The sequence below is a fragment of the Pyrgilauda ruficollis genome, unplaced genomic scaffold (assembly GCF_017590135.1).
Source record: "Pyrgilauda ruficollis isolate IOZ18807 unplaced genomic scaffold, ASM1759013v1 scaffold23, whole genome shotgun sequence".
In the NCBI taxonomy this organism is placed as follows: domain Eukaryota; kingdom Metazoa; phylum Chordata; class Aves; order Passeriformes; family Passeridae; genus Pyrgilauda; species Pyrgilauda ruficollis.
This window is the reverse complement of record NW_024522539.1, coordinates 7,416,147-7,443,648: the sequence shown is the minus strand read 5'-3', so window position 1 is coordinate 7,443,648 and position 27,502 is coordinate 7,416,147. Positions and strand designations below refer to the sequence as shown.

At 43.0% G+C, this 27,502-nt stretch overlaps 1 protein-coding gene across 1 annotated transcript; it reads left to right on the top strand.

The window, feature by feature from the left end:
* MTHFS (methenyltetrahydrofolate synthetase) lies at positions 1-23,906 on the top strand. The gene is made up of 3 exons (XM_041469071.1): positions 1-141; positions 3,980-4,244; positions 22,599-23,906. Exons 1-3 carry the CDS (start codon positions 1-3, stop codon positions 22,820-22,822), a joined length of 630 nt encoding a protein of 209 aa, XP_041325005.1. The 3' UTR covers positions 22,823-23,906.
* Positions 23,907-27,502: the final 3,596 nt, after the last annotated feature.

Below are 27,502 nucleotides of genomic sequence, written 5' to 3'. Positions count from 1 at the left end.
ATGGAGCGGGCCGGGCACGGCGGCGCGATGGCGGCGGCGCTGAGGGCGGCCAAGCGGCAGCTGCGGGCGGAGCTGCGGCAGCGCCTGCGGGCGCTCGGCGCGGCCGAGAAGCAGCGCCAGTCCCGCCTGCTCGGGCGCAAGGTGGGTGCGGACACCCGGGCACGGCCAGGGCTGGGCCCGGCTCGCCGGGAAGCACGGCCGGGACTTTCCAGGCCCTGCCGGTGATCGAAACCGTGACTCAGGGGCCCTTCCGCCGAGCGGGGGTGAGCTCCGCCTCGGAGCCTTGCCTCGTCTCTTCCTCGGCAGCGCCGGGGAGCGGGGCTGGTGGCGCCGGCGTGACAGGAACTGCTGGTGGCACCGGCTAAAGCTGGGGTGCAGGGGACACTTCATCCCGGAGTGGTGGTCACACATCGCCCTCGTGCTGGGGACGCTTCATCCCGGAGTGGTGATCACACATCGCCCTGGTGCTGGGGACACTTCATCCCAGAGCGGTGATCACACATCACCCTGGTGCTGGGGACACTTCATCCCAGAGCGGTGATCACACATCACCCTGGTGCTGGGGACACTTCATCCCAGAGCGGTGATCACACATCACCCTGGTGCTGGGGACACTTCACCCATGGGTGGTCACACATCGCCCTGGTGCTGGGGACACTTCATCCCAGAGCGGTGATCACACATTACCCTGGTGCTGGGGACACTTCATCCCAGAGCGGTGGTCACACACCACCCTGGTGTTGGGGACACTTCACCCATGGGTGGTCACACACCACCCTGGTGCTGGGGACACTTCATCCCAGAGCGGTGGTCACACACCACCCTGGTGCTGGGGACACTTCACCCGTGGGGCGCTGGTCTCACTTCACCCGTGGATTTTGGGGACAATGGGAGCAGACTGCCACACACCCCAAGCAGGGCTCCTCGGGGGCGGTGGCAGGTGTTTATCTGAGACATTTCACACCAGCCTGGCTCTGGTCATACATACAAAACCCAGCCACTGCCTGATTTGGCCTCTTGTTTTATGTTCTGTCATCTCCCTTCTGTATCTTCCAGCGGTGTTTCTTCCACACAATTTTATTTCTAATATAATTTTCACACTCTAAAAGATATCAAGCAGGGTTTGCCTAACTGGTATCCTAGCACAGAGTGATATGGGTATGTACTTTTGAAATGTCCTGTTTGTGTTTGGATTACACAGTTTTTATATAGATGTATTTTATCATTTTAATAAACATAATAAAATTTTATTTTGCAGTCACTGCATGTAATAGAACACAGTCCTCATTTTTTTTTGCAGCACCAGCGGGTACTTCTAGATGATCTACATTTATATGGTTATTTTCCTGCCAGAGGCTCTCAAATCATTTTATAGACTTCATTTACTACTAATGTGTAGCCACTTCATGAGTGGGATGTGGCAGCACAGAAACTTTAAGTTGTAGGAAGTTTTAACTGGAATTTACATAACCCTTTTTTTCCTTGGGAATGCTTTTTAAGAACATATCTGTATGTAGTGTGCTGCTCTCATGATAATGCATTTTAGTAATCATACATCCTAGACTTAAATATCTTGAATTTTAGCAAATACTGGTATGCATGCCCTTCAAAAATTCAGAGTCCTCAGCCAACTTTTAAGCACCTAGCCCATGTAGTACTGAATTTTTAGGACCCTCAGCCTTTGTCTAACTGCTGCTGATAAACACAGCAGCACAGCACTCATTTCTTCTTGTGAGAGCCCTCTAAAAGATACAGCCTTTGTTTTGCTTAAAAGAAGGTATCAGGAAATATGTCATAAATTGATATTATCTTGCCCTTTTCTTAATCTGACACAAATTGAAAATCTTGAGCTTGCTTGAGACAGAGTGGCTCTGTGCAAGTGGCAGAAAGTAGAGTTGGCTTCCTCATGGGGGGTGGCTAATACAGCAGACATGGAGAAATTTTAGAACAGGTTGAGAAAATATTTGGAATTATATAAGGCCAAAAATGTAGCTTTGTAACATACATCAGTGCTTGTAGCTAATTAAAGTGAGCAGGTTATTTTACAACACCTGAGTAATATTTTTAGTGGAAAAATCTCATTTCAAAATAATCTTTAAATTCAAAATGAAATAGCTTCACAGGCTGACCTAGCCACCAGTATTTAATTAGCTTCTGGGTGATTATTCTTTTTTAATGCTTATGTTCATGATTAAAGTCATGCTATTTGCATGCTCTGATTCTGAAAAAATTTCCATCAGCTGGTGAACAAGGGACAGATAATATTTGTTAAGTGTGGAAATTTTTTCAGTCTTCTCAGAAACTGCTCCGAGTCATAGCACGAGCATCTACACAATTCTGAGAATGTCTGAAATTGTGTCTTCCTGCTCACATTTGGGTTTACATCCTCAGCCTCATTTTTGTTCCTGCACAGCCTCATTAACATGTTACTGGATAGATCAGGGCGGATGGGACCCGTGTGGTGCCCGCAGCTCACAGCCCTTGTCTGAACGTGTCTCAGAGTCTCAGTTTCTCTCTTCACCGAACCCATGAGAGGTTTTAACTCTGGAGGCCCTCAACATGAGCCACAGCTCTTTTTTGGAAAAAATAATCTACTGGACTAAATAGTCTGCTTTTTGCAGCAAAAGCTACCGTGGAATTCTGGTCTTTTGAGAGCTTAATCCTGTGGAAAAATCCATGTGTAGGGTTAGGCAGATAGAAAAGGAAGTAAAATATGGTTTGGAATTGTCAAAATGTTTCTGTGGCCAAGCAACACATACACCATCATTTAGTCTGGAGTGTTTATTTTTTTTTTCCCTTACAAAATTACGTCTGTCTTCTGAGTATTTCACTTGGGTTTTTAACTGCTGTGATGGAAAGAAAATAAAAAATATAGTGGGAACCATATCTTGACTCAGATGTGGGCATTTGTATCTCAAAACAAGGCCAGGGCAAAGGCTAAAGCTCATAAGAGTGAGTTACCCTGCAGTTATATAAACACTGAGCAGGACATCTGGTGATCTCTGTTCTGTAGACAGTAGAGAGTTTCACAATTGTCTGATATCATTAACAATTTTTGTCTAAGTGTGTAGAATAAGAGTAAATCACATTTAAATGAGTAGGGACACATTTATATTTGTTTTGTCCAGATGTAAGTGACATAATATATAAGGTGCTAGAGAATGAGAAGACAAGCTTTTAAAAGCCTCCTTTCAAATTTTAATGTGGAATTCAGTCTGGAACGGGCAGCAACAAGTGAGGTGTGAGTCTGCTAACACTTTTTCACCATGTAAGCATTTTTTATTTTCCCTCCTATATTCAACCTTTTATAAGCCCAGCACAGAGTCTCATGAAAAGCAAAAAATGTCAAGGCCATCTTTCCTTTGAGCTCTGAAAAATGTGCAGTAATAAGATCACCTGTTAGAAGCAGGTGATGTTTGAAGTCATATATCTTATCCTGCTGCAGGGAAGACATTCAGGTTAACAAAAGAAAGAGGGGCCTGTTTTGGAAGACTGTGCTCCTCAGTCATCTGCCCTGGTGCTGATTTTCCTTTGAGTTATTATCATTGAGGCGCTTCCCGCTCTGCCTAGGCCCAGGTGAGAGATGCAGCCTCTAAAAAGGATGGAAGAAAAGGAATGCTAAACCCTCTTGGCTTGCATAAGCTGGCAGTTCTGGCCTGCTGTATCTTTCTGCAGTGATGTTGGGCATCTGAGGATGTCTGCACTGTATGGCGCAGATCTTTAGGGGATTGGAAGATTGTCTGCAAAATTGTTTTTTGCTGGCCCAAATTTGTGTTGTAGTGTTTAGTTCACTAGATGCAAAAATTTGCCTGTTTTGATTGTGCTGATGGTAGAAGTCAGTTTATTCTGTTTATGATCCATCCAAGTTTGTATCTCTATCCTCTTCAATAAATATTTTGCTACAGTTTTGTGTTAAATGAAAGTAAGTTGATCTTTCCAAAAACTTTTCATAAACCACTTGTGTCAATTTCCCATGTAGGTGATTGACCACCCCAAGTACCAAGAATCCAAAAGAATTGCAGTCTTCCTGAGCATGCCAGATGAAGTCCAGACAGAAGAAATCATTAAGGACATTTTTAAGCAAGGCAAGGAGTGTTTCATCCCCCGTTACAAACCTCAGAGCAATCACATGGACATGCTGAAGTTATCATCTGCTGAAGACATTTCTTCACTTGCTTTGACATCCTGGAATATTCTTCAGCCCAGTGATGATGACACTGCAAGAGAGGAGGCTCTTGCTGGTGGTGAGTATTTTCTTGCTGCATCATGGGATTGTTGGGCAGGAGTAGCCTGGAGGCTGGTAGGAAATACTTTGATAGCAGGAATGAAATTAAATGTTGCACCTTGTTTTTATACATTGTACAGAGATGCTCTTTCTCTTGCCTGTTTTCCTCTACCCTGTGTTCCAGCAGAGCAGGAACACAACTGCACTGATCCAGCTGAAAAGTACCTCAGCCCTCCAGATAAATCATCTTCTTGGTCTGATCCATGAACATCCTCAGCACAATCACAGCCAGCCAGCATCATGTAGAGGCTTGTAGGGGAAAGAGGGGCTTGCTGGGGGTAGCTTAAGCTGCCACTGAAAGTCATGGGGATTCACAGGTTTAGGATGTGCTCTGAGAACTTTGGTTTGTGCTGCCTGAAAGGTTGGGAGCTTCTCAGGTGATGCCCATAGACTGAGAATTTTCTGAAATCTTTGATCCTGCAAATTGTGTTGCATGGATGAATCACAGTGCTGATATGGAGCCTGCCCTTGTAGAACAGCTCTCTGGACTGAGACCTTAGACTGAAAATAAAAGGACTTTCTTGGCCTGCAGTCTTTTCTAGCATCATTCTCTCACATTTTTATTTTGACCTTATAATGCTGTCTCAGACACAGGATTCTTCATAGGGTTAAGAAGGTACAAGTTAATTAAGATCAAACTTGTGTGTGTTTTGATCCCCAAATAACCTCTCTCTTAACCTAAAATTAACCTTGTTTACCTCTCTTAGCCTTGTTTACAACTCCTACTTGTAAACAAGCTTACTTTTTGTGTATTTGCATTCATTATTTGCATTCTTTTTGTAAACACTTTAATGTCTTCTCAAAACATCTGCAGAAAAGTTTAATCTTATTAATGGAAAAGTCATGTTGAACTCATGCTTTAAACCTCAGCCTGGGAAGATTTTCTCCAGGTTGAAATTCACCATGCAGACAACTTCCACACCTCACACACTTGCCAGCTTTTTAAAGTGCTTGATAAAGGAACATAACCTTTCTATGACTCTGTTTGATTGAACTTGGGCTTGTATTTGCTTTGGGATGCCAATGTACTTTTCCAGAATGCTTCACCATGTTTGTTTCTCTTTTATTTTTGGTCATTACCTCTTTCCTAATTCAGAATCCTTTCTGTGTCTACATTTTAGCTAGCAAGGGATTTCACTGCCTCATACAATCATCTCCTTTACATTTATTATTTAGTACTGTTTGATGTTTTTCTAATGTTTGTCAAAAAATTGTGTATATTGGTGGGATTTAGGGACTTTTGAAGGTAATAAAAAATATCCAGAGTTCTGTTGACTGAGCTTAGTTCAGGCACTCTGGACTAGCTTTTGTACTACTGATGAGCTGCTGTTAATTGAATTTAGTCTGTTTTAGACATCACAGAGTAGCACAATTTGAAGTATGATGGGAGCAGGGACTTCCAGGTGTAGAGTGCATTGAGATGTACCTGGGTGCCAGACAGTGAAGATGGGGAGGACAGGAACACACTTTGGTACCTGGCTGGTTCTGGAGCTGCTGCTGCCTGCTCTGCACCAGGCTGTGGGCAGAGAGCAATGCCAGAAAAGCTCCTGTGCTCTACACAGAGGTGCCAAGAGACCAGCTGTAAGAACTGATGTATGTCCATGTCAGACATGTTCTGCCTGAAACTCAATATTAGTCTGTTTGTACTGTTTGTACAGTAATTTTGGAATAATGCCATTTGGGTTTGATAAAACCACGGTCCTTTATCATGGAACAGTTTTTGTAAATTAGAGAATTCGTTTTGTTTTCTTCCACTGTTGCAGCATCAGATACACACTACTAATTTGTCCCCACAGAAACACACACTTCATCCCAATATGTCTTTATATTCCTTTTGCTATATTTTTTGTCACCTATTATATTTTTTGTACTTTGGTACATTTGCAAGAATGCAAATTGCCTTGCTGCTACATCCATCCTCCATTGTTGGAATGACACATGGATGGCACGTTTATCTCAGAGATGTTATCAAATACTTTGGTGATCTGAGGCATTTACATTGTTATAAGGAGATAACATGGTGTTACATTAGTAATGTTCCTATGGCTGGCATAAATTACTATGTAATTTCCAAGAAATAGCCTGCAGGTACATAAATAAGCCATGTCATTTCTGAGTGTATTCATTTTGCATGACAAAAAGCTTAAATTCACACTGTCCTTAAAACGTCAGGCATAGTTACTGCTAAGAATAGCTCAAATATAAGACTAGGTATAATTTTTTCATTGAGTTTCCCGGTCTTTGGTAGCACTCATGGACAGTGTTGAATAGACACAAACCCTTCTTTTGGAGATGATCCTTTTTTCTGCTGGACCATGGTTTACCTCCTTTCATCTTGGCAGTACTCACATCACACTGTTTGCATAAACAAAGATCACTGCTTTTGTGGAGAAAGTCTCATCTTCTCTACCATGTGTGGGTGACTCATTGGCATGTGAAAAGTTGCTTTTGTTAGCTACATGGACACAATAACAATAACAGAAAGAACAAAGGTGGAAGAAGTTCAGATATTTTGGAGTAGTGGTGTGTGTAGGTGCATGACTTGGTTTGTTTCCAGCTGTATCTGTTGAAAAGATTTAGACAACTTCTGGGGCAAGCCAGTGGTACATTTTCCTAATAGGTACCAATTCCCATTTTTATCCTTGTCCATCAGAGGTATAAATGTGCACTGGTACTGATCTTTGCCCAAGGTAATACTGCTGATGAAAGTCTAGGCAGGTTGCAGTATTTGTTTACAGAAGTGTAGAAACCTTGCACAACTTTGGAAGGAGTAAATCAGATAAAACTGTACTCCGTGTTTGCTTTTTATCAGTACTCCTACAGAAGTTTAAAGAACATTTTGCCAGCAACTTCATTTTCAGTGTGGTTTAGGGAGGTGTTGTGGTTCACTGAGCTGGACAAGGGTTTTCTCATTTGTAATGTTGTTTATTATTACCTAGACCTGCTCTGGGAACTATGAGGGAAAAGCTAAGTTATTCCTTGAAAAAGAGATTAGTCTTACCGCACACACACACAAAAAAAAAAAAAAAAAAAAAAAAAAAAAAAAAAAAAAAGGAAAAAAAAAAGGAAAAAAAAAAGGAAAAAAAAAAAAGAAAAAAAAGACTAGGTTGAATGTTTCCATATGGTAAAATTCTTGGAAGCTTCTTTGAAGGGAGGCACATGGCCAGGGATCTCAGCTGGAAGGCTTGGACCTGAGCAAATATGCTTAAGTGTTCATAACTTAACTACTGACTGGTAGCTGAAGGTGTGCAATAAATTATAAACAGGTTTTCTAACATTCACCTGCTTGGTGGAGGGAAGGGGGTTTGGCTTAAATAGTTTTCTTGGTCAAAAAATGAAGTGTTAATAGAAATGATGGTTCTGAATCTGCTTACTCTGATGGATTGGGACATGCTTTTCTAAGAAAGGCAAGAAATGGGATTATGTGTACAGACTTAATTCAGCCTCTTAATCTCTGTCAATTCTGCCCTGGTGTCACAGTACATTATTACATGATCCTTGTCCCTCAGGTGTGAACTCCCTCAGAGATGAACCCAGGTGAAATGATCTGGGCTCTTTCAAAGAGGCAGAAGATGAACTCTGCTTGCTGTTAATGACTGTTCTAACGAGTATCTGCTCAGTGGTTTGCTTTCTCCCTGCCCAGGTTAGAGCTGCAGGCCTCTTTACTGTGCATTATTCAAACCTCAGGATGGAGATCTGCATTTCTGTATGAGCTCTTCATCACTGCACCATTCAGTGACTTAAAGATATTAAGTGATATTTGCTGATGGAGAAGCAGCAGCAGAGGCTCAGGATCCTGCTGCAGCCTGAGTTGTGCAGAGGAGCTGCTCCCAGTGAATACAGACTCTTTTGCTTGTTTTTCCAACATTAAGTTTTCTTCTCTGTTCCCTCCAAAACAATAATTTCCCAGATTTGTCTAAGGCTTGGACTAGACCCCCTTTTTCAAGCTTTAATTTCTCTACCACCCTAATGTCACTTTCCATCCTTCTGCTCTTTGCCCGGCTTCTCTGAAACTCCCTCCTCAAGTGTCCTCTGGCCTTTCTCACTGTATTCCCCACTTTCTCCTGCTCCAGGGGACTGGGCCAGCATAAATAGCTTGTCCCTGCCAAAAGGGAGGAGATCATGTGTTTTGTCTTCTCTCACTTGTCTGCTTCCAGACATATAAGATTCTCTGTCCCCATTTACTCATTTCCTTCCCCACTGTGCTGGCTTCTTTCTCTTTTGCCTTGGCTTAGAAAAACTTGTTTTATAGTACTTTCACCACTAAATAGTACAAAATAGATACTTTTGTGATTGTTTCTTTTGGGCAGTGCCTGATTAAATAAGCTGCTGCCCTTTCTCCTCTTCTTGGTCCCTACCTGTCCTCTCCTGTGCCAGCACAGATGGCCCTGCAGCCATGCTGGGACCTCTGCTGGGAAAAAAGTCTTGGTTAGGAGTAACCCAGCAGCAGCAGAAGTTTCTTCTAAGACAGAACCACCACACAGGTTTGGACTGATGCAGCTGAAGGAAGCTGATGGTGAGGGGTTGTGAAAATGGATACTGTGCCAAAAAAAGTTTCAGTGAAACTTCAGTCATCATTTCCTTCCATGTTTCGGTTCCCAGTCTTGTCCCTGAGAGCAGGAATTGCAGCAGCCAGTGAAATGAAAGTCCTTTGGAGTCCTCACAGCTGAGATGGGCCTGGCAGGAGGAGCTGAGTCTGCAGCTCCGTGTGCTCCATCTGTGCACCAATAACAGCTTAAGGAGTTTTCCCTCCTTGTGTTTTCAGCCTATTCCTGCCTCTCTCTGGTGAGCTGGATCAACCTGCTGCTCTGGGTGAAGATTATTTCCCTCCTTTCCCCTCTCCTGTATTTGTTGGGATTTTTTGAACCCAGATGAGTGGATCCAGTTTACCTTGTGGCCAGATACAGGGAGGGGAGCATCTTCAGAGAGCCCCAGAGCTCACCCTGACACGTCTCTCCCGAGCCTGTGCCACTGGCAGCTTTTCACATATTTGCAGCATTGCATAAGCCTGGCTCAAATGGGTTTGAACAGTGCTAAAGCCACATCACCACCAGTGAGGGTGCTACCAGCAAGATTTCAAGTTCCTACTACAAGGCATGGAGCAATAGAGCTTCTCTCCTTTTTCTTTTTTTTTTTTTTTTTTTTACTAGCTTTGATCTTGGAAACCAGTGAACCATTTTGCAGGAATAAAACAAACATAACCCCCCTGCCCCCATCTCAGTTTGGCATAAGTACCCAAGCTGAAAAATGTCAGCATTTGACAATATAGCATCTTATATGGGGAATGCTGAATAATCTGCTGCTACTCAACTACAGCATAATGCATTTTTGCTTTAAGAAATGAAGGTATGAAGAACTCAAGTTGTATTTTGTAATTTAGTTTGGAGACTTCTGGCATTTTCAACACTGAAAACTTCGGTGGCCTACTGGTCACAGCATTTGTGTTGTAACTTCAAGATAATAAGTGCAGTATTAACCAGATAATCAATGCTTTCAATGACAGTAAAACATTTATTGTTAATAAAAAGAAAAGATGTGAATTTGAAGTAAAATAAGGAAATAATAACATATGTCTAGCAGCAGCTCTTTCAGCTTTGTTTTCATATAACCTTTTGAATGTTGGCTTTTAAGGTTAAGGTAGTTTTATCTTTCTGCCCTTTTAACTTCCAGAACACTGTGAGACTTGCTGTAGCATAAATTACAACAACCTGCTGGTAGCAGAAACAGACAGGGACAGCTTACCTGTGTGGTGGCATTTAGTTTATGAGGGTTTATGCCAGGGAACATGAGTCTCTTGCAAGGGAACTGCTGGCTACCTCTAGGCTACAGTTCCAAACCTGGAGTAGTTTGAAATTATTCCTGAGTGACCATTACCCCTGCTTGAAACTTTGCCATCGGGGTTTGCCCTGCAGAAGCATTTCTGTCTGCAGAAACTCTTTTTCACCTGTCTTTAAATTCCTGCTACTTATTCATGCATTCAGAGATTCTGCATTTGCTGCCAGGACTGATGGCCTTGTGATGCCATCAGTATTCTTAGTTATTCCAAATTTTTGCACAGTTCTTGAGAAGTGTGACTGAATTTATGGCAGCACAGTCTTAAGAGGAATAGGTTTGACTTAGAACTGCAAAATAAAATGGGATTTTAAAAAAGGATAATGGGTTACTCCCCCACCTCCCCCCCAAAAACATGCACCAGAAGTGAGAGGATTTTGAAAGATGAGGCACATTAGAGTTTAGAAATAAAAAACACTTGTGAGTAGAAAATGCTGTGGCTTGAAGCATAGGGAAGGTCTATTATCCTCCTTCAGCTGTCCATGAAGGCGTAATGGGACCATACAAAATGATGCTAATCATTCTGAAAAAAGATACATAGTAAACAATGCTCAGAGGTAGCTGGGAATATTTAAATGAGCTATATACAGATAGGAATGTATCAAGAATAGATGAAATATGGGTACATGAAAAGCAGAGATGTTAAATGTTTCTGCTTAGGAAAAAAAAAAACAAAAAAACCCAAAAAAAATACCCCAAACAAGATTGTAAAGTGATTGAAGGTACTATTAGATTTTCTTTTCCTCTGGGAGACTTGATTAAAACTTGCAGTACAAAATATGTCAAGGGATAGATTATAATTTAAAATCTTTTTACACTGGTCATAAAAAGAAAACCTGAGAGCATGGCACAATACAAAATTGAAAATCGAGGCTTAGCTGCTAATGTAATTTATTTTTTAATGAAATGATTTAAAGTTTGGAATGAACTTCTGTTTGGAGACAATGATCCATCGTATTTTTGATATGCAAAAGAAGAACAAAATTCAGTGCAAATTAAGCATTAACATTCTGGTCATGAATCTTGCTGTGGAGAGAGGATCCTTCCCCTCACAGTGCAGGATCTGGACATGCAGTACAGCATCACATGTTTTACAAGAGTCAGGAAATCTCACGACTTGGAGCTGTGTAGTAATAACTGAAGGATCTTCCCACCTCTGCTGCTGCAGTCCCCAGATTATTGCTTTACAAACAGGTTCTGGTTTCTCTTTCCAGCAGGCATTTGGAGCGTTCCTCTAAGCATCTAATTTTATTTGTATTAAGCCCTTGGCTCTGCTGCTTTCCAACAGCTGTGAGTTGTACTGGTTAGTTAGTTGTAATGTGAAATATTATGTTCCTTATTATGTTAATATTATATTATGCTCCTGCGACATGTGAAATATTATGTTCCTTGTATTCATTTTAAATTTGCTGCTTTCAGTTCAAGGGATACTTCATTTTTCTATGATGAGAAGTAAATAAGGATGTTTGAGTTACATTCTTTTTATTATTCATTGTTTAGTTACACCTGTACTGTGAATACTATTGTATTCTTTTCTATCAAACTTTGACTGTTTTATTTTTCTTGTAGTGAAACTTTTTTGTAGAAGTTCCAGTCATTGCTCTTTCAACATTTACCATCTCTCTGATGTTATTCTGGAAAAAAAGATGCCTGGGAGAAGATTTTGTGCCCAGGTAAAGAAATACTGTGAAATGCATGTACTGGCACAGGAGATGTTAATTCTTTCTGTATAAACCATAACACTGCTTTTCAGATCAGCTCACTGGGCATATCTCTCAGTGGTTTCCACACTGGTATTCCATAATGACACATCATTACAAAAGGGCCTGCTCCACTAGTAAAGATCTATAAAATAATTTTATATTATTCCATCTAGCTTGTTCCTTAGCAGGTAGAGCTAGGAAAATGCTTACTTGGAGATAAAACATCTCAGGTGATAGCAAATTTTCTTCAGGGTTTTTCTCTATCCCACCCTTCAGCTGAAAGATGTGTGGCCCCATCCTGGCACTGGGGTTACTCTCCCCTGGAGCTGGTCTCAGCCCTTCCCTTGAGGTCTGCACTAGCTTCCAGAACTCTCTGAAACAGCTCAATAATCAACACTTAATTTGCTAAGTGAAGGCAGACACTTTTACCTGAGTTTCTCCCAGTGCTTCTGTTCAGAAACAGGTATGACACAATTATGACACAATACAAAGACTTTTTTTTTCAGGTTTTTTAAAAAATGCTCTGAAATGCAAAAGTTCCTGTGTTGCTTTGTAATGCCCTTTGGTGTCCTTATGTCCTGAATCTCGCTTGTGCAGACTAAACCACAAGGACCGTGGGTTTAATTTAATACCACACATACCAGGATGTCCTGCAGTGAACCTGAAAGGCTGAGAGCTCTGGAACACTACAGCTTTTTGCTTCCATAAAGTTCATTAAGGCTTTAAAAGACTGTTTTTCCTTGTAATCATCTTAAGTGTCGCATCCATATTTGCCTTCTTGCAGAAGACTCATGAAAACAACTGAAAAGATTACTTCTGCTGTAATCAATTAAAGTTTGAAGAGACGTGAAAGCAACATGGGCAAGGGCCTTGAAGTCACTGCAAGTGACTCTCAAGGGTTTTGTTTCAAAGGGCTAATTTTGCTTCAGTGAGTGTGAACAGTAGCATTGTCATTTTTTTAATACAGTTTCCTAGAGACAGGAGTCTTTGAAAGGTAGATAAGAGGTGAAATTCATTTCTGGAGTGTGGCAGGAGTCTGTACAACTCGTGCAGGGGAAATGCCAATGTGCAAGCATCTCTGGCTGCAGTAATTATCCAAACAGACATCTTTGTCTCCCTTTATTTTCATGTTTTGGAAGGGAACACCCAGCACCAAGCTCATCTCTGTGTACACACCCTGGGGAACAGGAGAGGAAGCTTTTCCCTGCTGCCCACCTGTGTGAATGGGGGTTGAAGATGTGGTTTGGTGAGACAGCTCAGCCCTCCTTGCTGCCAGAGGGAACAGTCCTGCTGCCTTTTCCTTGTGCCCAGCTCTGTGCTCCCCTCATCCCCTCATCCCAGGTACCATCTCTGGTACTTGCTGCTGAGCAGATTCTGCTCACGAATCTGGCAGAAATTTGTGACTTTTTTTCCCGTTCTTTTTCCTAGGATTGGTGTACTGCCAGCTTAGTGGGCTATTAAATCAGGTCAGCACTTTTCCAGCTACGAAAGATTTGTTTTTCTGGCACAGTTAATCCCTGCTGGTTTTGCTGAGATTCAGAATACACAGTTATTCCCCTGGATGGTGGGAAACTCCTGGGACTGGCCCAGAGCCACTGGCTTTCAGGGAGGAGGACACTCATGCTGCTGTTTCACGGTGTAAGGATAGCTCTGGATCTTCATGTTTGGTGTCATGCTGAACTCAGTCCCTGCTTGGGCTGGCTGCTGTGCATGTGAGATGGGAATGAGTTTTTCGGATGTAAATGAGGGCAAATTCCTGTCCAGGAGTGACATGAAGCATTTTGCCGGCAGGTGTCAGCATTCCATACATTTACCATGGAGCAGTGGTGTCATTTCGGCTGCTTTCCTATAATTAAAATCTCATTCAGGCATTGCTCTCTCACACACAGGAGAGCAAATGCTCCAGCCTAATTTCCCATAAAAATTGGGGATTGAAGTGAGGGAGGGGTAGGATTCCAGGGAGGACTGGATTTCTAAACTGTGCAAGCTTAAAAAGATAAAATAAAATCTTGTGATGGAAGAAGCAGTATTTCTCAGCTGTTGTGGTGTTAACACATTTGACAGCAACTGTGAAGGTGCCATCACCTCCCAGCCAGCTGACTCTGCATGTACAATAAACCCTGCCTGTAAGCAGCCTGATATTCCCATCAAGTGGTGTCATTCCTTACAGGAGCCAGGTTTTCCACTGACTTGGAAGTTGTTGTCTCACCTGTTTATATTTCATGAGTAATTCTGCGTATTTTATGATAGGGTATCTGCTGAGTGAGTCAAAGGGTATTGGAAATATTGGTAGTGATGCATAAAGTATTGAAAAAACCCCAGATGATTCACCTCTGTCTTATTTTGACTTAGAAATACCCAGACAGAAGTATGCAAAAGAGGACCAAGAGTGAAGACATGCACGTGTATCCAGTGGGAGTATTCAAATGAATGCTCAGGCAAACACCATGGAAGTGTAGCTGATAAGACCATAAAGAAATTCCCATAAAAACACAAAGATCCTTGTATTTTAGGATGCAGCAGTATTCCCACATAAACAGTTCAAGCATCAATGCCTTGTGAGTTTCTCTAAAGGAGCAGATTTGTAGTCAGCATTTGCTGATTTAACAAGATATGTTGATGTGCTGTAAAGTGGCTCTAATGCCGTTTCTCCTCTCTTTGGAATTGCTCCTCGGTACATCTGGTTTCAGAGTATTTTGGTGGTTTAAAATCACAGGAGAATCCAGGTGCAAGACTTGGAAGCAAACATTTTTGATTGCCCATGTTTTCCCAATCAGACTGTGCTCACATATATGAATATCAGAAACAGATTAAGTCATTTTTCACAGACTGATGACTGGGAAGTCCTAAGCTATTTTTTCCTTTACTCTGAATTTGCAAAACCAGACATTTTGTGGGTGGCATTGAGTGATCATGTTTTATTTACAGGGTTTACGCAGGCTCAGTGAATAATAGTGAAAAAGAAAAATACTTTTCAAATTTTCTTTTAGGTGGAGCTCTGAAAATGAGACTCTAGTCCCCATCTTACTGTAAGTTAAACCTCAGGGGAAATGAGTGCAATGGTTATAGCCTCACACAGCATTTCCACATTGTGAAACCAGCCAGAAACACAAGTCTGAGCCTTGTACAGTAGCTTCTCTGGTGAAACATGAAAGGACATTCATCTGTGGAGCAGGATAGGTTTGTTTGAGCAGGGCTGACAAACTACAGCTGATGTTGTGCAGTGCACTTAGCTTGTCAGATGCATTGGCACTAAACCTGCAAGATTTTGGTTTAATTCAAAATCAGAGTTATTTACTTGAGCACAGCTCAGTAGCAGAGGAGCTGATCAAGCAGCTTTATTATGTGTTTTTGAGGTTTAATAACGGGCAAGTGGCTGCCACTCAGTTGTTTTAAACCTTTATGACTGATGGCTATCATGTAGCTTCTCAGGGGGACAGATAAATATTTTATTATGCTGTAGTTCAGCAGGGCAAGTGTGAACTGTGAAGACCAATGTTTCATGCTGACACAAAGCACTGACATGGATGAGTAGACAGATAAACGCTGAGTTGCTCAGTGCTTGTTTGAGGATTCTGCTGATGGTTCTATTTTCTGCAAAATATTTTATTGAAGTAATAACAGAAGCTGTCTGTGTCATGCCAGTGGTGGGGGCGCCAGGATTGCAGAGGAGATAGTCTGCTTGGCACCTGGAAAGGTGGGGTATGGTGTGCAAAATGTTCTTTGGAAGACAAAAGGAGTCAGAACCTTCCTGGTGCCTGCGATTCCCATACACAGGAATGAAAATAAAGCAATTACCCCTGGTGTTAAGAGCATTTCTCCCTGGAGGAATCGAGGCTTTGAGGACTTAATGGTGTGTCCCATAGCAGGAGGCCCTGGATGTGAGATTTGGATGCGATACTTTGACTTTTGATTCCTGTAGTGGGTATCTCCTCAGGCTCCTTCTGAAGCAACACCCTGAGATGGGCTCAGTTGGTCAGAGCATGCCAAGGCTGTGTGTTCAATCCCTCTGTGGGCTGCTCACTTAAGAGTTGGGCTCAATAATCCTTGTGGGTCCCTTCCAACTCAGAGTATTCTTTAATTCTGTGACAACAGGTGTCTGAATAGTAGAAAACAGTATGTCCTGCTGATATGGTAGTGCACAATTAAAGGTGTTCTCACAGGGGAAACACCTGGAGGAAAAGCTACTGACTGCAGTTTAAAATGAGCTGTTTTTTTACTCTAATATGAAACACAACTTTTAGTCCTGTTAGGTATCTGTTTGGGATCTTAAGGAGGCTACAAAATGAGAACTCAATGAGAGCTTTTTATGAACAACCAACACCACAAGAGAAAAGCATTCATTCTGCTCAAACTCGTGTCAGTAATATGGGATATTTTTCATCTAGTTCCCAAGGTGGGTGCAGAGCGAAGTCAATGGGTCAATGTCAATTTGGAGCAACTTGAGGATGTGGTCCTTCATGTTGGAACTAGGGTTTCCAAGGAGATGAGAATTCACACTGAGCTTCTGGCAATGTATCATTTAAGCAAATGAGTTAAAAGTTTCCTTTCTTTTCAAGGGATTGTATTTGTATTTTAGCAGACTGGCTTGGGTCAAGGCAAGCAATATTGCTGTTTATGTTTGCAGTCCTCTGAGTTACTGGATGTGCACCTCATTGGGTTTGGATGAATGCCTTTTCTTCAAATGTTTATGAGTTGCAGCAGAGGATAATGTTTTTGTCTCCTTGGGCATGTAACAGTGTCTGTCTTCTCCAGGGGTTTGTGGGGGAAAGAGCTTGTTTCCTCTGGAAGCAATCTCAGCCCTTTGGGAGCCATGCACCTCAGCAGGGTCTGGATCAGGTTTGTAGTGAACAGATCTGGCATTTCCTTTTTTGATCTTATACCAAGAGACAAGTAAGAGCAGAGATGCTGTGCTCAAAACCCAGGGCAGGTTTTTTCCAAAGGGCAGAAACCTTTTTATCTGGAAGGAAACAGTAAGTGTTGGTAACCTCAGGAGTGGTGCTGGGGCACCCAGAATGTTCTAGGAGAAACCATAAAAGGGAAGGGATTTGTTTTGCTGCAGCACAAGCGAAATACTTTTGTGGAGTTGTTTTCCCCAAGATCTGGTGACTAACTCAGACCACAGTGTTAGGTGCAGTGTAAATACAGAACAGGATGATGATCTGTGCCCTATAGAGTATGTGCTGAAAGCACACACCTACCCAAAAGGCCTAACTATACTAATGCTGACAGTAATTAAAGTTGCAGTGATGACTCTGTCATTAATTAGAAATTTCGGAGTTATTCCAATTCATTGGCTCATACCCTGCATGTTACCAAGGCTGATACTTAGATATTAGGAAGCAAGTGATGGAGTTATTTTTTTCCTCTCTGCTGGGGTAGCAGATACAGAGGCAGCAGATGGTTACTGCACTCTTCATTCTGAAAAGTAAGGTTTTCCTGAAACAGGGTTTGCCTTTTAATGCATGGTGGTCTTTGCTAGGTCAGAAAAGGACCAAAGAAAGTTTTCATTCCCTGTAACCAACAGCTTTCAATTACTCGTGAGCTCAGCAGAGGTTTTGCACAGATCTGACATTGTTTATGGTTTTGCACAGCAACATGAGCACTCCTTTCCTTTAAACAGAAAGCTGTTCTTGGCCTGCTTCTTCTGCTCCTGCACCTTATGAAATCATTTACATCTGAGCAAAGCGTGAGAGAGGTGTGTGTGGAACAAAACCAACCACTGGAAAACTCATTCTTGCCTGAGGTACCAGATTGTGAGGATCCAGCCATCCTTGTGGTGATGGGGTAAACAATGCACAAACTTCTGTGCTTCAGGGGAAGCTCCAACTGCACAGCTGCTGCTGTGAGGAGCAGCAGCAGTGACACGGAGCTGATCGCTGTTGACCTCTCGTAGGCTCAGACGGCGTCTGCTGTGAGCATGGTTCATGTGAGCACGTCGCTGTTCTTCACAGGCACACAGGAGCTGCTGCAGCTCAGCCTCTGCCCCGTCCTCTGTCAGTGCTTTTATGGAGAGGATCAAAAGAGTCCTAGCTCCCACTTTGATGGGTCCCAGGTGCTTTGCCGTGCCCACAAAGTGGCAGCAAGGGATGAGAAGTTGGGATGACAGAGCATTTCAGTTTCAGCTTCCATTAGGACTGTCAAGCTGTGCAGGGGGAGATGAGTGACCCCTCACAACGGGTGACAACGGGCTGGTGGAGCCCCTTCGAACCTGGGAGGAGAGAGGCCATGCTGGCTGCTCCTTCTGAGGGCAGAACAAGTCCCCAGCAGTCTTTACATGACCTGTATCTGTGCAGTTTGATGGACCCTTCTATAATTAACCATTGTCAAGAACACTTCTGAAAATGCCAGCTGGCATTTCAAATAGGAACATCAGATTAAGGAGAAGAGAGGTAATGAGGTGCAAGGAGAAAATTCTTCCCTGGGGAACAAATCAAACCTGATACCATCATGAAAGGTAATGAGAAATGCACTGCCAAACTGAGGTTCACTGCGGCTGCCTAGGGGAAACGAAACCCTGTATTCTTCTTTAAAACACTCAGAGGGGATGCTAATGCTTTGGTCTGCTGGCTGTGTCAGGGCATGTGCAGCTTGCACACCTGCCTCTTGAATGTAGTTTTGCCACGTTTCTTGGGCCAGACATTTCACTTCTCTGTGACATAAGGTATGTCTGCATCATTGTAAGGGTGTCAGTGCAAACAGAGTGTGCCTGTACACAGGACAGGTTCAGGAACTGTGACTGCATCTACACTGCCAAACAACACAGGGCTAAGTGGCACAGATAAGTCCTGTCCACACTACACAGAACTTGGCCTCTCTTGTTTTGTCTGGAGGAGTCAGACCTGTACCCTTCTGTCTTTACTGCACATCTTGTCCCCTGGAGCAGTCATGGGTGTCACCTGGTCCGGCAGTGCCAGACACTGTGCTGACAATTAAGGTATTGACCACCTGTGATCCTGTAAATCAATTTGTTTTCTGGCTGTGCTGCATTTAGCAGTATAAATGAAGCCTGTGTGGCCGTGTCAGCATGGCTGTGTGCCCACACTGATAGATAAGTCAGGGTTATTATTTCACGCATGGTGCTACACATTTGGAGGAGCTGTAGCCACAAGAGCTTACGCCATAGATACACTGAGTATTAGGTGACTGTCATCATAATTACTAACCTTACTGGTATACCCAGTAGCTTGAAGTGTGCAAGAACCATGGATATTCTCTACATAGAAGCTGGAGCAAAATGTTCTCCAGGAGAAGCACAGCTCACCTGTAACAAAACCCTCTTGGATGTGCATGTTCTTTCCTGGGCTCCTGGCATGTGGTCACAGGACTCTCGGGGATCCGAGAGCCACCAGCTGATGTCTACAGACACATGGGACACAGTGGACATTGCAAGGAGATGGGCAGATATCGAAAGTGAGACTTCCCTTAACATGTTTGATGAGGCACTAAAACACCTGATGTGGTGTTTGCTTTTCAAGTACCTGCTCTATCTTCTCAGGGACAAGGATGCCATTTCACACAGTGAGCTGTAAGAGCAAGGCTGTAGGATGTGAGGACAGAGCAAGCCACAGTCCTGAGTGGCAGGCAGTAGTCCTGCAGGGCTGGGAGAGCTGGGGAGCATGAGGACCCCATGCCACAAGGGGCATGTTCTTATCCTCAGCTGCCATCCTGTTGATGTACCCTCAGTACTGATAACAATCTTAAGTGTCTGCAATCTTGGTCTCATCTGTGTGTCACCTCTCTTCCTGTGACAGCTCTTCCCCCACACTGCCACAGAACCACAAGAGGTTTTGTTGCTCCCCAAGTTACATGTCAGGGAAACATTTACTCCATGCAGCTCTCTGCTATCTATTCTAGATCCTGATACAGGATTTGGAACTAATGCTGCTTGAGCTTCGTGCAGGGTTAGTTGTGTCATTTTTTCTACCAGAAGTCTTGAAAGACATTTTACTTAAGTCTTGTGCAGTGTGAGCTGCATGGATATCAGAGAACATGTTGTGAGTCAGAGCAAGGCAATCAGTATTGCTGTGCTCCACAGAAGAAAAATATAAGGGCAACTATTACAGTACTTACAGAATAATTTTTCATATTGAGATTTGCATAAGCTTGTTTGAGTTCTTCAGCATAAAACCCCCATGATTCTAGAGAGCCAGCTTGTTAAAAGAGTCCCTGTGTCTTCAGAGAACCCAGAGGAAAACAGTGCTTTAATACATCTAAACTCACTTGAGGTGCCTGATGCTATCAGTTAAACTCCACAGAAAATTTATTTCTTCCCTTCACTGTTTTTGCCATTTCCCTTTTTCCCTAGTGTTTCCCCTGACTTGTCTTCTTCGTGTCTCTAACACAAATGTAAGGAGAAATGGCACCTTTTTTGCTCTGCAGATTTGCCCCCTGTGTGCATTCTTCCTGCCAGCAGTAGACTGCAAATGTTTCCTGCTTTTCGTCTTGAGAGGTACCTGGAGTGAAAAAGGCTGAAAGAGACTGTGAGGCAGAGTGTGTTTGGTTCTGTGCATCATGACTGATTGGTGCTTACTGGTTTCTGGGCCACCTGAATACCTCCGCAAGGCTGATGTGAGGCAGGTTCTGGAGAAGATAAGTAGGAGTAACCTGGGGAGGATTTGACCTGCAGAATCTATTCCTGACCTTGCTAACAGGGGGGCTGGTTTCTAGGTCCTAGTCCACAGGCCTGACAATTGGTGAGAGCAAACTGAGGGGATGTGATGTGGTATGTCCAAGTACATGGTGGTACCATGAAAATAGCATCTCTTTTCAGGGAGACCAAAATTCTGCCTTTGGACCTCTTTTTCTCTTTGTTTGCCATTTACTATTTCACTCATTTCACTGTCCTGTGAGTCAAAAGTTGACTGCAGAGTGGTAAAACACCCTGACTCCTTTTTAATCCAACCAGCAGTATTCTGTGGTCTGTCCTTTGGCTCATTCTCTCCCCGTACTTCCCTGACCTCCTTAGAAAAACAGTCCTTCTTGACTGTACAATGCTGGATTTGCAAGATTGATGTTCTCTAAGCATTTTGCACTGTGTTGCCTTGCATATTTTATATCAATGTTCTAATTAAGACATCAGATCATGATGGATGAGTGTTCATGTCAGTGACTTTTCCCTGAACAATGAAGAGTTGAAGGAAATCTCCAGGAGCCTGGGAAGTGTGTGCAAATGAATTGGTCTTATGTGAACTGTTAACATGCTCTTCCAGGCGGAGTTTGGAGTTGATATGTGATCTCAGATGGGATTCCCTCTAAACTGAAAAACTCTGCTTTGCTCTGGCTTTTCCCATACATGCTCCCACACATCTCCTTCAGTGGTGGGATCATCCCTCAGATGTACTAAAAGCAGCTCAGCCCAAAATGCCAGGAAGGATTAGGTGTGGGCATGGAAGAAGTAGAAAAATACCTGACCAGGTCCCAGCTCTGCTGAAGGAGCAGAGTCTGGTCACAGAAAAGCTGCTCAAGGCTAAGCACTGTTCCTGTCAGAAGGCAGAAGCAGTGGACTGAGACTCTATTTTCTTTCTTTCCAGACTCATGTCAGCTGTCTTTTAGTCTGTGCTGCCTTTCCACTCCCTGCCCTTGTCTCCTTAAGTGTCTGTCTGCTACAGCAGCAAGAAATAAAAGACTTTCTTTGCTTTGTGAAAGGAGTAAGTGGGATGTTCCTGGGTTCAGGAGTCAGCACCAGGCCAGTCCAGCTCATTTGTTTGAAGGATGTCTGTGCAAGACTTCTCACACTGAACGTGCCAGTCTTGCAGAAGTGACAGGGATGTGCAGCAGCCTCCATGCCTGGTGGTCACTCCTCGTGGCAGACAGTTTCAGTGATGTGAATCAGCTCCTGAAACAAGTGTGCAGCCAAGTGTAAATCGGAGCTGGCTCCCTGGCATGGTGCCAATCCACATCCCAGCAGAGCATGAGCAAAGCAAGAGCTCGTGCCCTTTTATCTGGAGCCGGTTGGTGGGGTCTTCTGCTGGACTTTCACCAGCCAGTCCAGGTCATTAGCAGCTTATGCATCTTCTTTCAGCTTTTTAACTGATTTTGAGTCCCAACCAAGTGCAATCCCACCAGAATCCTGGAAGGAGGGATATTCAGGGCAGGCAAGCAGAATGCCTGTGTGTGCTGCTGGAACAACAGAGAAAGTTGCTGGAGGCTGAGAAAGAAAATCCTTTGGGACAAAAGGAGCCTGACATCATGAAGGGACAAGCCTTCACATCTTCATCTTGATATAGGAGGGCAAATTACCACTTTCAGAATGTATTGTATTCAAGGATTTTTGGGTTTGGAAGGTCAAGAGAAGGTTCATGTCACCTTACAGTGGTGTCAAGAAGATGTCTCCCCTCTCTCTTACACATCTTCTTTTCATTCTTGTTTTCCTTTTCTATTTTTGTGTCTGATGTTGAAGTTCATTTGATTTTCTGATTCCTCCTGCATTTAATTTCCCTGAGTTCAGTCTCTGGCTGATTTAGAGTCATCATAATTTGTATTTGGAAGTGTGGGGTTAAAATGATAAAATAAATTTGTTTAAATGCAGGGTTTTTTTTCCCATCCAGCTTTTCAAGATCTAATTATTTTTCAGCTGAACTAGTATGCAAGTGATAGAAGAAAATGTAAATTTACAGGTTTGGTATTCAAAGTATTTTTCATCTGATCAAAGAAAGGGAAGCATTTTACAAAATACAAAGCTTGCGTTCTTGCAAATGTCTGAAGTTATGTGGTTGTAGTCAAGCCATCAGGAAATCCACAGGGCATCCACTAATGCTTATTTCATTTTTCTGCAGGAGGTCTTGACCTTATCTTCATGCCAGGCCTTGGGTTTGACAAAAAAGGCAACAGATTGGGAAGAGGGAAAGGATATTATGATACCTATCTTGAAAGATGTATGAAACATCCCCATGGAAAGCCTTACACGATTGCTTTGGCTTTTAGAGAACAGATTTGTGAATCAGTGCCTGTGACAGAAAATGATGTTCCAATAGATGAAATCCTTTATGAAGACTGCTGAAAGTGTTTTCATACCAACCTACCTACAGAGCAAGCAACCAAAAAAGGTGTCATATCCATCAATCATGTTTTTTTCTAATTGTCATGTATGACTTTGGGACCAATAAAATACACTATTTGTGTTTGGGGGAAAAAAAACCCTCCAAAAACAGTTTAACTGTGGTAATAGTAGTGAGGATTGTGTTGATTTGCTTCTAATTAGCAAATGTTTGGTGTGAATTCTTATTCTAGAATCAATACAAACAAGAATGAGTCACTGTTTATTACAGTAAGGACCATTTCTTATAATATTTTTGAGGTACAAGCTTCTTGATACTTAACAGTTTTATTATTCTGGTTTAAAAGTGAACTGTCTAGTAATGACAGTTCTTGATCCATTCTGGAATTAGATCCTTGTAATGGTAAAAGTTCTTAGATATTGTGTGCATTCATGAGCAAAACAAGAAATTGATGGAGACGTCTTAGAGTAAGCTGGAGAAAAATGGTGATGGGGAAAAAAGCCTTAATTATTTTTAGTGTATGCAGTAATTTTGACTGTTTACTTGGCTCCTTGCAGTTGTCTTAAAATAAAGGGAGTACCTGTTAATAAAAAAAAGGGTGATGTCCATAACTTTGTTATGTTCTTTCCTTTATCTGAGTATATGTTCTTTTCTTTATCTGAGTACAAGATTGTAATGTAGTCTAAAATGTGGTCAAAGAGTTCTCTGTCCAGGGACAGCTCTGTTTTGGTAAAATAATGTTCAAAATTACTTTTAAGTTCTCTAATTTTGTACATAAGCCATTCAAAATGTCCAAAAATACTGTGTCGTGCTATGTTAAAAAACTAGAGATGCTGAGAATTGCAGAGAGCAGGTTTTATGGATGGAATAAATTTTTAGGGGGAAGGTTGGTTGTTCTCTGCTTCTGGACACAACATAGAAATCCAGAAGAAGAAAGTGAGTTTCTTCTGCACAGTGTCCTTGTGGTATAAGAGCACAATATTTCCAAACAGGATCAATCAGACTGTCAGAATTTTGTATTCCTTCTTCAATGCAACCTCACCTTTTCTATGCATGTTTAACTCTTCCCTCAATCAATAAATCAGTGTGTTTATTTTCACCAAACTACCCTGTGTCATCATTAAAAACTCCATAAATTCTCAAGGACCAGCTCCGGAGGGGAATGACCTTAAGGCTTCCTCAACAACAACTGGTTTTGTGAACAAAACCATGCCTGCAGTACCTGTGAACCTTTTCTTCTCAGAGTGCTTGTATTCAGTGCTGTTTCCATTCTGCAGGAAATACAGGAACTAAAACCCTCTGGCTCTGGGGTGAGCATAGGCTTAGCAACTGAGGTCTCTCTGGCCTGTGCTCCCTGGTGCTTCTCCATCCTGTGTTAACCAAGGTCCATCTGGGCTGAGGATCCGTCTGGTGCTTTCCTCCACCCGTGTGCGCAGGAAAGCTGCAGCCTGGGCAGGCAGCTGGGAGCACTTTGCAAGATGGGCTGCTCAGTAAAACACTGGTGATCAGAGCTGGCCTCCCATCCTTCCCTATCACACTGAGTCACCCTGCAAACAAAAGGGGTGTCCGTGGGTGCACGGAGGGTGATGACAGCAGAAATTGAGGTGACAGCAACGGTGCTGGTGTTGGAGTGTCCCCCAGGTCTCCCAGCTCTGAGCACTGCCAGCTGTACTGCCTGACACCAGGGAGATGGAGTCCAGCCATTCCAGACCTCTGGGGAATAGAAGCGATGGGAAAATCAGACCTTTTCTTTTTTACTATCTCTGTCGTGTCAGTATTTTAATCCCTTCTTCATTTCTGAACTTCCATTAGCACACGGAGAGCAACAAAAGGGAGCAATGGGGCAGGTTCTGCGTGTGGCAGGCCTGTTTCTGGCTTTGTCTGCAAAGCTGCTCGAGTTCACCTACCACATTAGCACTGTGCCATATGGCTCAGCCTGCCACCAACCTCAGCAAAGCCACGCTGAAGCCAGTGCTTGTCACAGCAGAAACCTGGAACCTGCATCTGATACATGTTTTAAATGCATATATTAGGTTAGCTTAGCTTAACCTATTGGCTTAGCTTTTGATCTTGCTGTCTGAACTTTAATTTATTCACTAGAATTAGGGCTGCTTGTCTTGTAGGTATTTCACTAGGGATGATACCAGGTGAACAACTGTGTGCAAAAGACCAGCATATGGGGAAGAGTTTTCAAAGCCAGCACTAGCAGCTGTACAGAAACAAAGGGCTGAGAGACAAGGACTTGGTTTTGTTGTGTGAGAGTTCAAAATAGGAGGGGGCAAAGTGAAAGACAAGATTTTGGATGCAAAACACAGGCCCTCATCCAGCACAGCCACAGACAGGCACCAAGCTTTGTCCTTGTGGGCTCACTGGAGTTGCTGGAACTAATTGGTGTAGAAAAAGGTTTTCAGGACTTGAGGCAATGAGTGTCCCCAAACTCCTTATGTCTCAGATCACTTTTCAGTCCCTCGTGCAGCCATTCTCTCCCACTTTCACTCCAAACTGCCCTTTTGGCTATAGCTGCAGTGGGAAAGGATGAGGAGACTACTTAATGTACTGTATCATTGGGAACAAGAGGAGCTGGTGCTTTGTTCCTTGCCAGCCTCTCCTGAGTCAGGAGTTGATCATTACAGGCTCATCAGCCAGGCTGGGGGAGCTGCAGGACCCTGGCTGATGCAGATAGCTCTTAACATTTAGCTGGTGGGGATAGTAAAACGATATTTATGTATATTGTCTTGAGAATCACGGAGCTAAATAAATGTGGCAGTTTTCATTTGACATTCCCAGCCTTGCTGCTGTCGCTCAGGGTTTTTCTTTTTGCCACAGAACATGAAATCCCTGTCAGTTTGATAGTATATAGCAGTGTTCCTGAAGCACAAAGGTTAGGGGGGTGGGGGGCGCGTCAGGATTATTTACGTTTGCTATGCATGAAGTGGCACTCGGGGAGCGAGGCAGCCTGCCAAGACTGAGAGGAATCAGGGCTGTCTGGTTGCTCTCTTCTATCTCTCCATGCTGGATTGTCAGGGTAGGATTTATAAAAATTGCTTCAAAACAGTATCATCTTTCCTCAAATGGACGTGCCCCCGTCTGGCGCAGCGATTGCCATTATTGCTGTTCTCGTGACAAAGCGTCTATCAATCTCCACTTTGTTTATAAACAAATCTGCCTGCCCTGCATAAGAAATAGATAGACTAAGGAAAAACACCATTACCAGAGGAATAAGTTAATTATATTTCAGGATCTCAGCGGGGAATGCTATCTCAGACTATTCAGTAAGATCTGACCAGTGGAGTTATAATTAAAAAATGTCCCCAGGGAGGAACTTGTAAATTATTTACTGTAAGGGGTTTTTCCAGGCTCTTTTAGTTTAATTACACACTCTGGAAGAGAAAGGCCTCAGAACTAAATTAACTAAGATGTTGAAATGGCTTTGTTAAAATCATGTTTACAGCTAAGCAAGCGAGTGACTGTGAGCAAGGTTCAAATATAGGACAAATCTTTGAAAACTGACATTACTCATGGTTTAAAAATCATACGGAAAGCACCAAAAAGTCTGTGCATAGAAAATGCAATGGTTTTGTCCAGTATTTTCACTGGCCTCAGAAGGCTTAGTATAAGCCCAGATCTGACAGTGCTTCATGGCCATTTCCTTTGTGGGAAGGGAACTGACTTGTATGAGCTTTTCTGTAGGGTACAGAAAAGGGAACTGGTTGGACTTGATGATCTTACAGGTCTTTTCCAGCCTGAACAATTCTGTGAGTTCATGATTCTAAGCCCAAACAGTGGGAGATGAAAGATTAGAGGTGATGGAGAGGCAGAATAAGAGGATGCTGGGACGCTCTGAATTTTTTATCACTCTCTCACCATCTAGGACATTTTAACTCAAAACAGCCTGGTTAACCCTTAGTGGAAGGTGGGCTGAGTGTGTCCCTTGGTGCTGAGGGACAAGCACATGTTGTGACCTTTTCAAATGTGTGGGTGTAGACAGCTGGCATGATCTCTGGTCAGATGTGGAGAATGGAAGTCAAGAAAGCTCCCCCTTCATCTCAACCACTGACTCATTGCTTGGCCAAGAAGGAGGCATTATCTAATATCTGTTTGCTAAGGCATAAGACAGCCAGGAACGCTCTATCTGCCTGCCTGTTGATGCCAAATTCTATGTATGTAATGGCCTTTCAGCTGCAGTTGCCCTTGAATTTGTTTATTTCTGAAAAGCCCCACGTCTGCTGTGGCACCTTCACCACAGAGCCAAGGGCTGCACAGAGCAGCCAGCCAGGCAGGGCTGGGCCCAATATACATTTATGGGCACTTCTCTTCACACTGGGGGTCCTTTTTCTTTCAAATTTATTGCACTTACATGTCTTGCTTAGATGGAAGCTGCCCCAGAGTTAGGAATCTCTCCACCCCCTGCATGTGTACAGTCTTCAGCAGATGCAGTGTGATTGTAGCTTGGGGGTACCATTATCACATCCGAGGCAATAAGTTCTCCACCTTCAGGCAAACTATCTGCAAATCTGGAGATGAAAGCTGCTTTAGTCGTTCATCAGGCAGATGAGATCTCTGCTTTTATTTTGTTATACTGTAAATCTGCTACTTAGTTTTCTACTCTCTCTGCAAACCACTGAATCATAAAAATGCTTGTAGCAAATGCCAGCTTGTCTGTCACCAGTATAATGCATTTT